Below are 16138 nucleotides of genomic sequence, written 5' to 3' on the forward strand. Positions count from 1 at the left end.
CTGAAATTTTCTTGGGCTAATATCCAGAATCTACAAGGAACTTAAATTTACAAGAAAAAGCAAACAACTCCATCAAAAAGTGGGTAAAGGATATGAACAGGCACTTTTCAAAAGAAGACATTTATGCAGCCAACAAACATAGGAAAAAAATCTCATAGTCACTGGTCATTAGGGATGAAAATCAAAATCACATTGAGATACCGTCTCACACCAGTTAGAATGGTAATCATTCAAAAATCAGGAGACAGATGCTGGAGAGGATTTGGAGAAATAGAAATGCTTTTACACTGTTGGTAGGAGTGTAAATTAGTTCAACCATTGTGGAAGACAGTGTGGTGATTCCTCAAGGATCTAGAAATGGAAATACCATTTGACCCAACAAGCCCATTACTGGGTATACACCCAAAGGATTATAAATAATTCTATTACAAAGACACATGCACGCGTATGTTTATAGCAGCACTGTTTACAATAGCAAAGACTTGGAACCAACCCAAATGCCCATCAATGATAGACTGGATAAAGAAAATATGGCACATATATACCATGGAATACTATGCAGCCATAAAAAAGGATGAGTTCATGGAATACTATGTAGCCATAAAAAAGGATGAGTTCATGTCTTTTGCAGGGACATGGATGAAGCTGGAAACCATTATTCTAAGCAAACTAACACAAGAACAGAAAACCAAATACCACATGTCCTCATCATAAGTTGATGTTGAACAGTGAGAACACATTGACACGGGGAGGGGAACATCACACACCAGGGCCTGTTGGCATGTGGGGGAAGCTAGGGGAGCATTAGCAGGTGGTGGGGGGCTAGGGGAGGGATAGCATTAGGAGAAATACCTAATGTAAATGACAGGGTGATGGATGCAGCAAACCAGCAAGGCACATGGATACCTGTGTAACAAAGCTTCATGTTCTGCCCATGTACCCCAGAACTTAAAGTATAGTTAAAAAAATGTATAAAAAGAAAGTTAACACCCTGAGAAACAAGGCTCAACCACAGGGATTCAGGAATCAATGACGGAACACTTCAACCTCCTACCTTCTAAGTGACAGTTCTAAGAAGCATCTTCTCACTTCTCAAAGGTCAAGGTAGAACTGAATCCTCACTGCCTATGGCTGCTGTCGCAAATGCACCTTTAGATTGGCTTTCCCTTGTTCACTGTCTCATTTGCGCTGCTCTTCACTGCTATTTCCTTTAGCCACTTTTCAAGTAAACCATCTACCCCGAAATCCTTGTTTCATATACTACTTTCAGAAGAACCAAATTGAGCCAGGCTCTAGTTCATCCACATGTTGAAACTAAACAGATATTTCTGACAGAAAGGGCTCCTCATGTCACTCTCAAACCAAAATACTTCGTGATTCCCATCACCTAGTCTAAAATTCACACACATTAGCAAGACCTATAATACCCTCTAAGATTTTTCTAATCTCACCTTTCCATCCTCATCTCTATCCACTCCTATTATTGGACTTTACATTCCAGTCCCTCTTTTTTTTTCACAATTCTGTTTTATATATATATACTGTTTTATGTGTGTGTATATATATATATATACTGTTTTATGTGTGTGTGTGTGTGTGTATATATATATATACTATTTTATACTGTTTTGTGTGTGTGTGTGTGTGTGTGTGTGTGTATGTGTGTGGAGAGAGGGGGTGAGGGGGGTCTCACTCTGTTACCCAGGCTGGAGTGCAGTGGCACAATCACGGCTCACTATAGCCTTGACATCCTAGGTTCAAGTGATCCTCCTACCTCAGCCTCCTGAGTAGCTAGGACTACAGGCATGTGCCACTATGCCCAGCTTGTTCTTGTGTTTTTGGTAGAGATGAGGTTTCACCATGTTGCCTAGGCTCATCACATATATTATATTAGGGAGTTGCCGGAACCATTAACTGGATTTGATTTGCTCTATTATATTTCCTTTTGCTTTTAAATTTAATTTTCTTGAAAAAATACATGTGAATACTTTGAAAGATTAGCATTTCAAGGATTATTGCAAAAAACATAAAAATAAAAAGCAGTCTGAAATACTATCCATCCCTATCCTTACCTAATCTTTAGAGTTTTGCTCCCCCAGAATCACTGGTGATTCCCAAACAATTATGCTTTTGTCTCCATGCATTTTTTTTAAAGAAAAATACTTACAACAACTTTCTCTAGCTCCCATCCATCCACTCTATTTCTACCACATCTCATACGTCTCAGTTATTTCAGGCATCCTTAGGTATTTCTTCTCCCTTATTATCACTATTCACTGTATATAAGCCCATTATAACTATTTCCTTATTGTGTTATAATTGCTAGTCCCTCCCTCACCAGCTGAGCTTATGGAGAGCAGAAACTGTGTCTCCTTCTTCTTCTTTTTGTTGCATACACCTGGCACAGTGCCTGGCTCATGGAAACATCCACAAGAGTGCTTGGCACAGAGTAGATCCATAGTAAATGTTTGTTGCATGAGTGAGGCAGCTTCATTAGTTACAGTCATGCTGGCTAATATAACCCACACACTCTGAGCTGTTACATGATAAATGTTTACTTCTTGTTCATGTAACGATATAATGCAAGTGTTCCTGATCAGTCACTGGCCTTCCACAAAGTCATTCTAGCACCCAAGCACCTTCCGTCCTATGGCTCCACCCTCCTATAAGACCTTGGAGTCCTTAGCATTCAGGTGACAAATGGGAAGCAGCAGGCAGAGAAGACATACACAGTTCCGAACTTCTGTGAGTTAGAAGTCACAGACATAGTTCATTGGTGAGAACATGTCATGTAGCCACACTGAGGGACTCTGAGAAATGAGAATCTAACTTGTACTAAGAAGAAGAGAAAATAAATTTGGTTGTAGCTAGCTAGTCTCAGACACAGCAGGCAATAAAAAATAATCCATGAACTGGATAGAATTGTCTATTTGCTGATACCAGATTTAGGGAGAAGAGAACTCCACACTTCAATGAATTAAAGAAATAATACATCAACAACTACAAACCAATATATATCCCTAACCTATAATAAAATAAAGTAATAAAGCAGGTGATTGCTTCCAAACACATCTGATTTTGCTGCAGTCAGTTCTTGCTTTGATAGGCATACATTTTTTTTTAATGAGTAAATGTTAAGATTCAGAAGTGGTATACAAGCCACAATCTTTCTAGTCACCAGAAATGTCTTTGTTCATCCATCTGGAAATATGACAGCAGAAACCATCAGCCTTGACATGGTTTGGCTTTGTCCTCATCCAAATCTCATCTTGAATTGTAGCTCCCATAATTCCCACATGTCATGGGAGGAACCCCGTGGAAGGTAATTGAATCATGAGGGCAGGTCTTTCCCATGCTGTTCTTGTACAGTAAGTGTCATGAGATCTGATGGTTTTGTAAAGGGGAGTTACCCTGCACATGCTCTCTTGCCTGCCGCCATGTATAATGTGCCTTACTTCTCCTTTGCCATCTGCCATGATTGTGAGATCTCCCCAGTCATGTGGAACTGAGTCCATTAAAATTTTCGCCTTTATAAATTACACAGTCTTGGGTATGTTTTTATTAGCAATGTGACAACAGACTAATACAAGCCTATTTTCTGACTGCCAACCCCAGCTGGGTGGATGGGCTGCTGAGTTAATGGTCACTTTTATTCCTCCCCATTATAGAAAGTTATCTTTAGCCACACAAGTATAGATCCAATTCCTTCGGAAAGCACCCATAGATATAGACAACAGGTAGATAGATATTTAGGGAGAAGAAAAGTAAACTGCCCCAAAGCTGAAAAATGCACAAATTGTTACTGCTACCTGGACAGTCAGCTTTTGAATTGTATCCATCTTGTCAAGCATTTCTGTTGCCCACAGCTGCTAGAGTTGTGGCTCTCTGCTGGTTTGATAAAACATTCACACTAGAAAGTGAATTCAGAGGTTGAGCTTGTTGGCAACTCCTAAAGAATAACAAGCAAGCAGGCAGTGACAAGGGAGATTCAGTTAGCAGGAATTCTATGTTGTGATGTCCAAATCTGATAACTGGAATGTCTGTAAAAAGAATTTTATTTGTTGAGTTCAATGCACTCAGCTTCCACATTTTCCAGTTCCAAAGTGTTATAGAAACAGATATATGGAAAAAAAACACAGGTAAAGTGAAAATATGACAATTTTTTTTAAAGTCAAATTTTCTTCAACACGTGTTTAGTAATTAAACACATTCAAATAATACTGATTTCTCATCATGAAAGTGGAGCTGGTTGACAATTCTGTGATGTAATAGTTAGGGTATAACCAGGACACAGTTTTATCAGGATTCACTGAATTTAGGCCAGATGACAGGACACTGAAAAATGGAGATAAGTGTCTTCACTAATTATACCTCTCTTTTCTTATTCAGTTACTTTTACTTTGTACCATACAGAATTTATTTTAGATCTTAAAATATATATTTTTTCACTCTTCTAGATTTCATTATAAAACTTACTTTAAGTTAGGTTAATAAAGTTGAATTTTACTACATTAGTGATGAATTTTTTAAAACTAATAAGATAAAATGAAATTAAACAAAGAAAGAAACAACAAAATATAGCTTTCATGCCAGCATATGCTTTTTGTTACATAGTAAGATACAGAGAAAAATTAAACCGTGAGTAGCATTTATGCATTTATGAATTCTACTTAAACTAGAAAATCATTCCAATACTCCTGATAATGAATTTACTCTATTGCCCATTATTCTGTTTGTAAAATTATCATTGCCTACCATCTTTCTGTTAATGACTCATTTATATTCACTCATTCCGGATCATTAAATGACGCTGTTTAAAGCTGATTTTTATTCTAAAGTCTTTTATGATTTTCTAGTAAAGTCTTAAGCTTCTGAGAGCACACTGTTCTTGCAAAATATTTTTTAAACAATATAAAAGTCTGAAGCATTAAAATTTAAGTAAAATTCCTTGACTTTAGTTAACAATAGAGTTATTCTGAAGAGTATAGATATAACCAAGACTTTCTAGCAAAGGAGCGTTCTAAACTCTGAGTTTGTCTAGCACAAATAAACACTTTTCATTAATGTTTCTGATGCCACATCAATTAGAGTGAAAAGCTGTGATTTTCTTTTTAAATCAAGTATTTCAGTTCATACCTTAGAAACCTCCATTCTGCATTTGAACAGGCTTTCTTGTTGGAGACAGGCCCAAAGGGATTAATCCTTGTACTGCTGACAAGGCTAAATTAGACATCCATAGTCATTTCTTTCTGTTTCATCCTGCTTAATTTCCTATCTGCTACTAGTAATGTACTTACTCAGAAAAAAAAAAAAAAAAAAAAAACAGAAAAACCTCAAAGCCAACATGTCATTCTCAAATCATTGTCTCCCCTTCTCAAATTTCTCTCTCACGTAATGAACTAACATTCAACCAACCTCCCAAACTTGAAATCACGAAGCCGTTCTTTCCTTCCTCCTGTCACTACCCCAGATCCCATCAGTCATCAAATTCTGCCCAGAATCCTTCCCAACAGTTCCCAAAGCTGATGCTTCCTATTCTTTGTCCACTGCAGTGCTGTTGTCCAGGCTGTCACCATCTGAAGGACTGCAGCAGGCAGCACAGTACGTATGCAGAAGGCTGCATGAAATTTGGGAACAAACACAGAATCGCTGTTTTGTCTCTTCTGTGTATGTATATGACCCTGGATGTGTTACTTACCTTCCATGTTTCAACATTTGCAAAAATAGAAAGAAAAAAGGGCAATACCTACCTTAATTTGTAAAAATCAACTTCCTATAAAGTGCCTGGAACAGAAACTAACATATAGGAGGTCTTCATTAAATGTCTTTTTCTTTCCTCAGCCTTTTCCCACCCCAGTCTGTCTTGCACATTCTATAAAAATTGTACCCCAAAATAACTCCAATCAGCTCACTCATCTGCTTAAAGATATCCACTGACCCTCTTGCCTCAAATAAAAATCTCAACACGGGATAGATCTTCCACAATCTGCTCCAAGCCATCTTTCTGACTTCAACTTAGAGCAGAAAGTTAGGGAGCTCCTGTGTCACTCTGTTCATCTCTTCCTTTCCAGGACCTCAACACATGGCTGAACTCATGGCAGATCCTAATTAAAAGTTTGAATACATGCATGCATGGAGAGATGAACATATGAATGAATAAATTTATCGGAAGACAAGATTTACATAATTCCCTAAACATTATGGAACACTTACTAGATCTGAATTTGAAAGCTATATAAGCTTATCATTCACTTCCAGGCATTATTCCTGTGTCCCCAATTTTCTGCCTTATACCTAGAGAAAAGTTTTCCTGCTAGAAGCAGAATATGAGAATACCGCTGCTTGTATGGCCCATAATCCAGACGGACCTGTGCTAGAATGAGATTCTACAAACATTTATTGAGCAGCTGTCAAGTGTCAAGCATGCTCTGATTCCTCTGAGGTCTCTTAAAGAATGCACATTGTATAGGAGAAGAGAGGTTAAAGAGTTAACTGGTAAAGGGGGCTGCGGTGTCACAGTTGTCAAGGTGGTCATGATGGAATTCAGAAAAGGCTTGACACAGGAAGAGGGGCTTCAGGTGAGTCTTGAAAGTTGAGTATCAGTTTAAGTAGGTCATTTAAACTAGGGTGGGGCAGAGAAGAGGGACTTCCCATGTAGAAGAAAAAGCACACCAAAGACATAGAAACAAGAGAGAACAGCACAACTAGTTCATTATGGCTCTAGTTTGGAAAGTATTTTTTAAGATACCTATTTAAATATACTTCCTCAAAAATAAAATATAATGACCAAGTTGGAGAATTTGTTGACACAAAAATGAAAAAAGGATAACAGAAAGCAAGAAATTCCCCCAGTTAAGCTCGTTCATTGTCCCCCTACCCTCCCCTCATAGTCTGTAGCCTTTAAATACATCCCACATGCTGATGACTCCTAAGTTTATCTCTAGCACTGATTTTTCTCCCAAGCTCCAGCTTGCCTGTTACATACCTCATATTCAGTTTGTCTTCTAAACTGAACTCAAGCCTCGTTGCCCCAAATCTGTAATTCTCAGCAGGATAAATGTTATCTCTGTCCACCCAGTTGCTTATGCCAGAAATGTGAGTTATCCTATTTTCCTTTCCTCGCCTCCATTTCCAGTTGATTAATAAGCCCCGTTATTTCCACTATCTTAGATCAGTTCTCCATTATCTATCACTGGTTCACTACAACGGCATAACTAATGTTTTCTCATCTGCTGCGATCCCCTCCAACTCATTCTCCACCATATAAACACGATGCTCTCAAAATAGTGTTTCTGGAGCTGTGGCTTACTGATCATGAGGTGCTTGGCTGAAAAAAAGGATAACGCACATATCTAGTTTTCAACTCAGATAACTGACACAGAATCCTTGGGCAGTCTTTAGAGCTCAGGGGTCTGCACTTTAATAAGCCCTACCTCTTCCCTTTTTTGCCATTAAAATTGAAGCATCCCCCGTATGTAAGGAAGAACAATCTAGAGGTTAGGAGTAGATATCTTGAGCCAGAACGTCTGTGAATTTAACTGTGTATCTTTGGACAAGTAACCTTTCTGTGCTTTCGTCTCTTTACTGGGAAAATAAGGATGATAGTGAACTAGCTCCTGGGTTGTTGAGTGGTTCAAATGAGTTAAAACATAAGTAGTAGCTTTTATTGTTTCTTGCTAATATTTCTGGTTCTTTTCTGCCTCCTAGCACATGGGAAAGCTGTACTTCTCCACCCTATTGAATGTGATCATATGATTTACTTAGGGCAAAGATCCATGAGTGAAAATAATGTGTGTCACTTCTGAAGGATGCTCGGGGCAGTGAGTCTCCATGTTCTCTCTCCTCTTGCCTTGGTGATCATGGGAGTGCATGTTGACATCGAAGTTTCCAAGGCAGAAGCAATGTGGAACACTGAGCCCAGACGTGGCAGACAGCTGCCCTGCTCTGTTGTGTGAGCAAGAAAAGAAGTAAGTGTGTATTGTGCTAAGCTCCTGAGATGTCAGGGATTATTACGACTGGATAGCCTAGCCCAACCTAACTAATACAACTTTAAAGCTCTTGGGATAAGCTTGGGATAACTTGGCCTATAACTGCACAGTGACACCTTCAGAACGTAAATGCAGCAGTGTCGTTCCATGAAAGAGCAATTTTCCCTTTACTAACTTAAAACATACACTCGATCATGTCATTTGTTTGCCTCTCCTCAGTTACTTCTTTTGTTTGTTTGTTTTTGTTTTGAGACGGAGTTTCGCTCTTGTTACCCAGGCTGGAGTGCAATGGCGCGATCTCGGCTTACCGCAACCTCCGCCTCCTGGGTTCAGGCAATTCTCCTGCCTCAGCCTCCTGAGTAGCTGGGATTACAGGCACGCGCCACCATGCCCAGCTAATTTTTTGTATCTTTAATAGAGACGGGGTTTCACCATGTTGACCAGGATGGTCTCGATATCTTGACCTCGTGATCCACCCGCCTTGGCCTCCCAAAATGCTGGGATTATAGGCTTGAGCCACCGCGCCCGGCCTCCTCAGTTACTTCTAATGAAATTAATAAGCAAAATGCAAATAACTTCACATAGTCTCCCCTGCTTTGGTCTTCAGCCTTATTTTTTTCACTCTTCCATTCACTCTCCTGCCAATCGGCCTGCTTGTAGTTCCCAAACATGGCACCTACCTTGCTGACGAAGGGCCTTTGTAATTGACAAACCCTGGGCTTGAATTCATCTCCCACACCTTTTCTCTTTTTCTTTTTTGCTTTTTTAGATAGAGTCTCACTCTGTTACCCAGGCTGGAGTGCAGTGGCACAATCTCGGCTCACTGCACCTCTGCCTCCTGGGTTCAAGCGATTCGTCTGCCTCAGCCTCTAGAGTAGCTGGGACTACAGGTGTGTGCCACCACACCCAGCTAATTTTTGTATTTTTAGTAGAGACAGGGTTTCACCATGTTGGCCAGGCTGGTCTCGAACTCCTGACCTCATTGTGTCTCTACTTAAATGTCAGCCCCTCAGAGAATTGTCCCTCCCACCCAATGGATGCAGATGTTCCTTTATTCCTCCTTTCTTATTACCATCTTAGGACCATATCTGTGTGTTTCATATTCATCACGATTGATGATTAATTTGTCTACATCCATACCACCCTGAATGCACTGGATGTTATCTGATAACTAATTTTGCTTGTGTGTTGACATATTTCCTGTCTTTTTCTAGCAACAGAAAGGATGCCCCATGAGGACAGAGCCCACATCTCTTTTGTTGATGGTTTTATCCCCAGAATGAAAACACTTCCTGGTTCACAGTAGTATTTGATGTGGAAGGATGGGGTGGGGCAGGAGAGGTAAAAAAGAAAGAGGAAGAAAGGGTTGTTCTAGAATTAAATAGGGCTCTTTCCAAATATAAAATACTATCCTAAAATGACTTTTCTGAAAAGAAATAGTTTGTAACATATGTGATGTGAATTCTGAAGATTAATGTATTTTTAATGAAATGATGCTTTATTACTTTTAGAAAACAGTGTAAACTTATAAAACATAAATTAAGATATAAGTGTATTTCTGCCAAAGTAAGTCAATAAAAATGCACTTCAAAATCAGCTTTTATTACAGGCAATGTATTGTAAACTCGAAAATCCAGAATCTGAGTTACACTTTTTGACATTTCACTCAATAAAAATCTGATATGCTGGGTCCAAGTGATGACACATTCCAAACGAATGTAACTTTCTTGCAGCTTAAATAAACAAATTTAGATCACCAAGTGTATTTGCACAACTCAAAAATGATGTGAATTAATTAGAATCTCTGGTAGTTTATACTTCACCATTTATAAGCAAACTTTGAGAGTCTTCTGAGTGACATGGTATTCAACTTTGTTTCCAAGGGCCAAACACTAAAATGTATAGAATATCCTTCTGTATACCCGCTATTAAATGTCGTGGACTAAGAAATCTGAGACAGAGAAAGAAGCGACTGATTACACACCCCAGTCATTTAGGGTGGAAGAATTCTCTTAAGTGACTCTGGGTCAGGCTATCTTGATGGGCCTTAGACAAGTTTTCCTTCCCATAATTCGTGCTTTTTCAGGCGGAATCATATACCATAACTGAAAGGGAATGGCTGCTGGTTATCTGCTCATTGTCTTTTCATTCCCTGCAAAGACACCAAAAAAAGATTTGCTTAGACCCCCACCCCACCCCCAAAGTCATGCAAGTAGACTGTTTGAATCCTTCAGATGAAGTCTTCTTTCATTTTCAAAGAAGATCAGGAGATTATGGGAAGGGCAGAAAGTCAGAGAACCTAGTGATCAGACAGACACCATCCTTCGAGTTAGCCTTTTCCTGATCCAGAAAGAATCTAGCTTCTAGTTGTAAATGGTCCTATCCCTACTTTTTAAAGTTAGCTGTTACTAGGAAGATGTCACAGAGGAAAAGGAGCACACATTAAATTTATGGTTCTCTTTCGTTTCTATTTCAACTAGTACATAATAGAACTCAAATCTTTCTCAAATCCCTAGAGTTTCCTTTGTGAGCAGAAGACACAGTTTAAGGATTAGATTCTGTTAGATTCCACCTCATTTCCACTCTGCCTTCTAGGGGTTTTCAGGCTTTCCTCAATATCAGAAGATAGGTGGGCTCCTCCATCAACTATTTGTAAACATTTAATGAATAAAATATTGCTGATCTCTTAGTCCCAAGTCAACTGCTTCTTCTGTTTTCTACTGCACTCAGAATGAATGAATGAATGAATGAATGAATGAGTAAATGAATGAATAAAAGTTTGAATGCTTACCTAAAGGAAGACAACTGTTTTCTTTCTCGTGGACACTCAGTTGAGACTACAAAAGCTTAAGGTGATACTTAGAAATACAGGAAGAAAAATCCGCATATGTTGTTTTAAAGTTTTATTTGCTTACAAAAGAAAATGAAAATAGGTTTGCAAAAACTTATCTGCATGTACAAAGTAATCCCTGTAGATAAGGAGAGGCAACCCCTGGAACGCACTGCGGGATAAATTGTTCATCAAAATTGTATCTCTTACATCAAGCTGGTGGAAAGTCATTATTTCACGTGAGTTAAAACCACTGAAAAACTAAATCTATTTTTAAAAATACCAAATTCAGAAAGGTTACATCCAAATGCTTATTTTTGGATACCCGTGAAACCAGTTACCAAGTGATCTCAGAGTTGGACAGATCAATTAAACAAGAGGTAGTTTCTCCAATAATGTTCCTTTTTTTTTTTTTTTTAAATCAGCAAGGTTATTCCTACAGGGAGTAGGAGTAAATGGTATCATCTCTGAACCTCTTTGAATTCTTTTCCTGCTCGGGCCATTATTTCCTTCAAACGCAATTGTATCTGTTCATTTTAGGACTTGAGAGAGAAGATTCCAGAGTTCAATTTATTTTTCCCAATTCCTTTTTGAGCATTCTTCTGGAAAAACAAATTACCTGACATACCATTAAAACACCAAAAGGAAATCACTTCTACCAAGTCATAGATTAAGGGGACTTTTTAAAAATATATTTTTTGTTAATAATAACAACAATAATATTAACATTATCCAAGAAGGAGATTTAGGCTGCTGAAGTAAGCCCCCCCAAAGTAGTATACAAACCACATAACAGTATTTTCTCAAACAAGGTTCCTTAAGAGTTCTTGCAGTTGTTCTTCAAATTTCCTCTGAGGCTATCAGACTCCAGGGCCCCACAGTTCCATAGCTTCCAGCTCATCTTGGACAGGGGTGAACTCGGGCTGATCTGGATGGGGCGCTAAAGAGGAAAAGTGGGGGTGGGGACTTGCTGGACCCAAGAATCATAAATTGATATTCTCCCCTCACCTGGGTCCTTAGAGACACAGAGATATCCTGCTGGGTAAAAAGCAGTGGGTATCTTAATCCACCACGCCCCTTGAACCTTCCCATAAGGTTTCAGACAGTTAGTAAATAGAAAAAAGGGAAAGACATTACAGAAATTGTTAGAAAATTAGAATCATAGCCAACCATTTAAATATTATATGTTTTATTTACAGAAGAAACCCTGAAAACTCAGCAAAATTATAAAAGAAATAGAAATTTAAAAAAACGATCTCATGTTAGAAGTCCGTCACCAGGGGATAGCAAGGAGGGAGGTGACCAGGGAAGGAAGGGAGAGTAGGGTGGTCAAGGAGAAAGATACCCATCCACCCCTGTATGGGGAGAGGAAGGAGGAGACACAGTTAAGTAACTTTATTACGGAGCTGTCACACAGGGGAGTCTGGGATAAATTCTTGGCACACAATCATATACCTCTATCCAGGCTGACAGGGAGCAGTCAGTGTCTATTGAAATAGACATATATGATTTGCTTATGTTTCAATGTTATCACGCCATCATGTTTGGAGTGGAGTGGGCAAGAGGTTTGAAAGTGGGAAGGCAGGGATGCGGAAGAGGCAGAGAAGCAGGGTGTCCATTGTTAGGGGCAGGGGCTTGGTGGTGGTGGTCGACAGGACAGTTCTGTATCCAAAGTCAAATGCCCGGGGCCAATGTAACCAGAGTGGAGGATTTCCACTTCAGTGCTGGTAATCATTGTAGGGGATCAGATCTTAATAAGGGACAGGGGTATTTGAGAGAACAGGGAGGGAAAAGATGAACAAAGAAAAACACATCAGCAAAACTTTGTTGACCAATTCCTCTGATAACTAAGGTTAAATTTCTACTGAAGCAGAACATTTTAAATCCATTAACTAATAAGCTCATGGCCTCACAGCAGTCCCTCAGCCTCTCTCTTGATGCTTTCAAGAGTGACTATATCAGAAAAGGGGCTATTACACAGCACACCAGCATGCACGCTGCAGATGATTTTAGGAAGCATACTCTTTTAGTCCAGTAGTTAGTGATAAGGCAAGGACAGCACAACTTTTGTTTCCTCTAAGAACTATTCTTGGTCACCTAAAACACAAGTGGTCTGCAGGATATCATTGAAAATAATCTAAGGAGCCCTCTTAATTACAGGAGAAGTTGTAAGTTTGACATTTCCCCAAACCAAGAATAAAATTTGATGGGAGGTCTTGACCACATCACAGCAGTCACATAGAATGGGGAGTCCAAAATAATGTTCAATCACATACTACGAATGTGCTAAATGTGAAGTCAGAGGGCACGTCTATCTAGGTCATCATTTGGAAGCAGAGAAGACTTAGATGTGCTTATTTTAAATTTGCTTTTAAGGTTTTTAAGGGAGTAGCCTCTATAGCAATTTGCACTTTATAGAAAATGCCTTGAGGTAATTTGAGGAAGTGAGGAGGTCAAGCTCTGCTTCCCATCAATAACCAATTTAACTTTTTTCTTAGCACTCTCTTCATTTTGGTACTAAGCATAGGAAAACATCAATCAAAGCCCACAAGAGTGGCTTTTTTTGTGACACTTACCTCCCACACCGTAGGCAGAACATGACGAGGGATCACAATATCCAGGCTGGCCAGAAGGACCTTGGGGTCCGGGAACCCCCAGATGACCGGGTGGGCCTCTTGGTCCAGGAGAGCCAGGGGGCCCAGGGCTGCCAGGCCGACTCTCCCCTGAAGGTCCTAAGAAGCACCCATAGATGAAAACAGTTGGTCTTTTGCCACAACAGAGTAAGTTTTGAGACAACCAAGAAGTAAACTAGCTCTCACAAGAAGCAACTCTTAGGACAATTAGGATAACCTCTTTCTCTCTTCTCAAGGAGTTCTTTTTCTTAGACAAGAATTCCTAGGCAGAGGATCATAGTGTAATCATATATCCTCCTGGAAGTCAATGCTTTTGGTCAATGCTTTTAATCAGCTCAGGAAACTGGGAGGTAAAATGTATTCTTTTCTATTACCTCTTGGATATTAAAGAGAAAGGAACATTCCATTCTTAACCTTATTTGCTTTTTGGAGCTTTTGTTTCCCAATGCAGTTCCTTATGGATTCAATCTATGGGGTGCACACACACAGATACAAACATGGGCACACTCAAAGTTCAACATCATTATCGAGTTAGAATAGCTGTGTAATTCAGTACTGGTGTATGACCCTAGATAATTAAATTTGTGTCAGTGTGAAATTGTCCTGGAGGAGACAAATGACAAGTTTGAAATTTGACCCAATATACTAATCCAAAATTTCTTTAAGCTAGTGTACATTAATTGAGAACTCATATTGAGTAAAAGTAAGAAGATTAACATTTTTGTGACTCTAAGAAATTTGTCAGCATGAGTTTTTTTCTGGCTTGTATGCTTGTTTGTTTTTAGGCCTGGGTTCTAACAGTGTTGAAATGGCATTCTTCCAATGGAATTTCTCAACTAGAACTGAAATGAAAAGTAGGAACAAGTATCACCTCCTATTTGAACAGCCTGGTGGCTCTCATATACTCAGTTCCTCAATCAACACTCACCAACCACCCATTCTGTGTAATGTGTAATGCTAGATCAGTTCCTCACACTATCTCTAATAACAGAAATATTTACATTGAAAATGAATCTATTGCATTAGGAACCTCCCTTAGAAAAAGTATTTTCCAAAATTTGTAATAGATTGGAAAGAAAAATATGTAAAGCACTTAAAGCCCCTTACTCAATGCACTAAGACTGACATTATAAATATATATTATAATAAGATTGCGTATTATTCTGATAATTCTAATATCGAATCTGTTCATCTGGATACCATTCTAAAAGCACATAAAACACAAAATCAAAACTTCCACAGAACTCATTCAGTAAGATTACCATGGCTGGAAATACGAGTGCTCACCAAATAGCCTTGTATTCCTCTAGGTTTTGTGTCTGCCTTGCAGTTCAGTTGGGGGTAGGTGATTAGCTCCAGACAATAAAATATGAATGACATATGAATGACATCTCATTCTGTTTAGGAAGTTGAGACTGATGTGCCTTCTTTTTTTTTCTTGAGACAGGGTCTCCCTCTGTCACCCAGGCTGGAGTGCAGTGGTGCCATCACAGCTCACTGTAGCCTCCATTTCCAGAGCTCATGTGATCCTTCTCCTCAGCCTCTCGTGTAGCTGAGACTACAGGTGCATGCCACCATGCCTGGTTAAGTTTTGTATTTTTTTGTAGAAATGGGGTTTTGTTACATTGCCCAGGCTGGTCTCAAACTCTTGGCTTCGAGTGATCCTCTTGCCTCGGCCTCCCAAAGTGCTGGGATTACAGGAGTGAGCCACCGTGCCCAGCCTGATGCGCCTTCTTTATTTTTCTCTTGGAGGCTGTATGATTCACCATGGTCATGGGTTCCGAGATGGAAGAGAGCGACCTTATTCATATGAAACGATGTGGGAGTGTGGAATAAAGCTTTATTGTGGAAATCCACTAAGCATTTGGGACATATTTGTTACTATACCATAGAATATCCTATCCTAACTCACGCTAACAAAACGTTAGATCTCAGAATATGCTCCAACTTTTTGGTCCTGTGTATTCAGAGGATCATTACTAACAAAGAAGCCTCCGGATGAAACAAATAAGAAATACAGCCATTTCAGTTTATACAAGGATGTAAGATGACAATTTTCCTCACGTGCAATGCCAAGTGAGTATAAAAACGGACAGTTGTGGTTTCTTGTTAGGAAGGAAGATTTACCTGCTGGTCCAGGGGGACCTCTTGGACCTTGGGTTCCAATGCCTGGATTTCCTTTTTCTCCCTTGATACCAGTTAGACCTGTTTAAAATAAAATAAAATGAATGTTTAACATCATTCTCAGCAAACTGACACAAGAACAGAAAATGAAATACCACATATTCTCACTCATAGGCGGGTGATGAAAAATGAGAACACATGGACACAGGGAACAGAGTACTACACACTGAGGTCTATTGGGGGGAATAGGGGAGGGACAGCGGGGGCGGGGGGAGCTGAGGAGGGATAGCATGGGGAGAAATGCCAAATGTGAAGGGGAGGAAGGCAGCAAAACACACTGCCATGTGTGTACCTATGCAACTATCTTGCATGTTCTGCACATGTACCCCAAAACCTAAAATGCAATTTAAAAAAACAAAAAAAATAAAGTTCTTTTTAAAATACAATCTTGGGCGGCGGGGTGGGCGGAGAGGGCCAGTGGCTCACATCTGTAATCCCAGCACTTTGGGAGGCCAATGTGGTCAGGAGTTTGAGACCAGCCTGGCCAATATGGTGAAACCCTG

At 39.5% G+C, this 16138-nt stretch overlaps 1 protein-coding gene across 10 annotated transcripts in view; it reads right to left on the bottom strand.

The window, feature by feature from the left end:
* Positions 1–10876: 10876 nt before the first annotated feature.
* COL14A1 (collagen type XIV alpha 1 chain) overlaps positions 10877–16138 on the bottom strand; it is a 389701-nt gene continuing 384439 nt past the window's right edge. For 7 of the 10 annotated variants that reach the window (XM_035277299.3, XM_035277297.3, XM_054246787.2 and 4 more), the window contains 3 exons: positions 15579–15656; positions 13395–13550; positions 10877–11758 (listed from right to left, as the gene is read on the bottom strand). In XM_035277299.3, coding sequence (XP_035133190.3) covers positions 11679–11758; positions 13395–13550; positions 15579–15656 — 314 coding nt within the window. In that variant the 3' untranslated portion in view covers positions 10877–11678. Of the gene's footprint in view, positions 12569–13394; positions 13551–15578; positions 15657–16138 lie in introns of all 10 variants that reach the window. The other 3 variants (XM_078353267.1, XM_078353266.1, XM_035277301.3) reach the window with 1 other exon arrangement.

The sequence above is a fragment of the Callithrix jacchus genome, chromosome 16 (assembly GCF_049354715.1).
Source record: "Callithrix jacchus isolate 240 chromosome 16, calJac240_pri, whole genome shotgun sequence".
In the NCBI taxonomy this organism is placed as follows: Eukaryota; Metazoa; Chordata; class Mammalia; order Primates; family Cebidae; genus Callithrix; species Callithrix jacchus.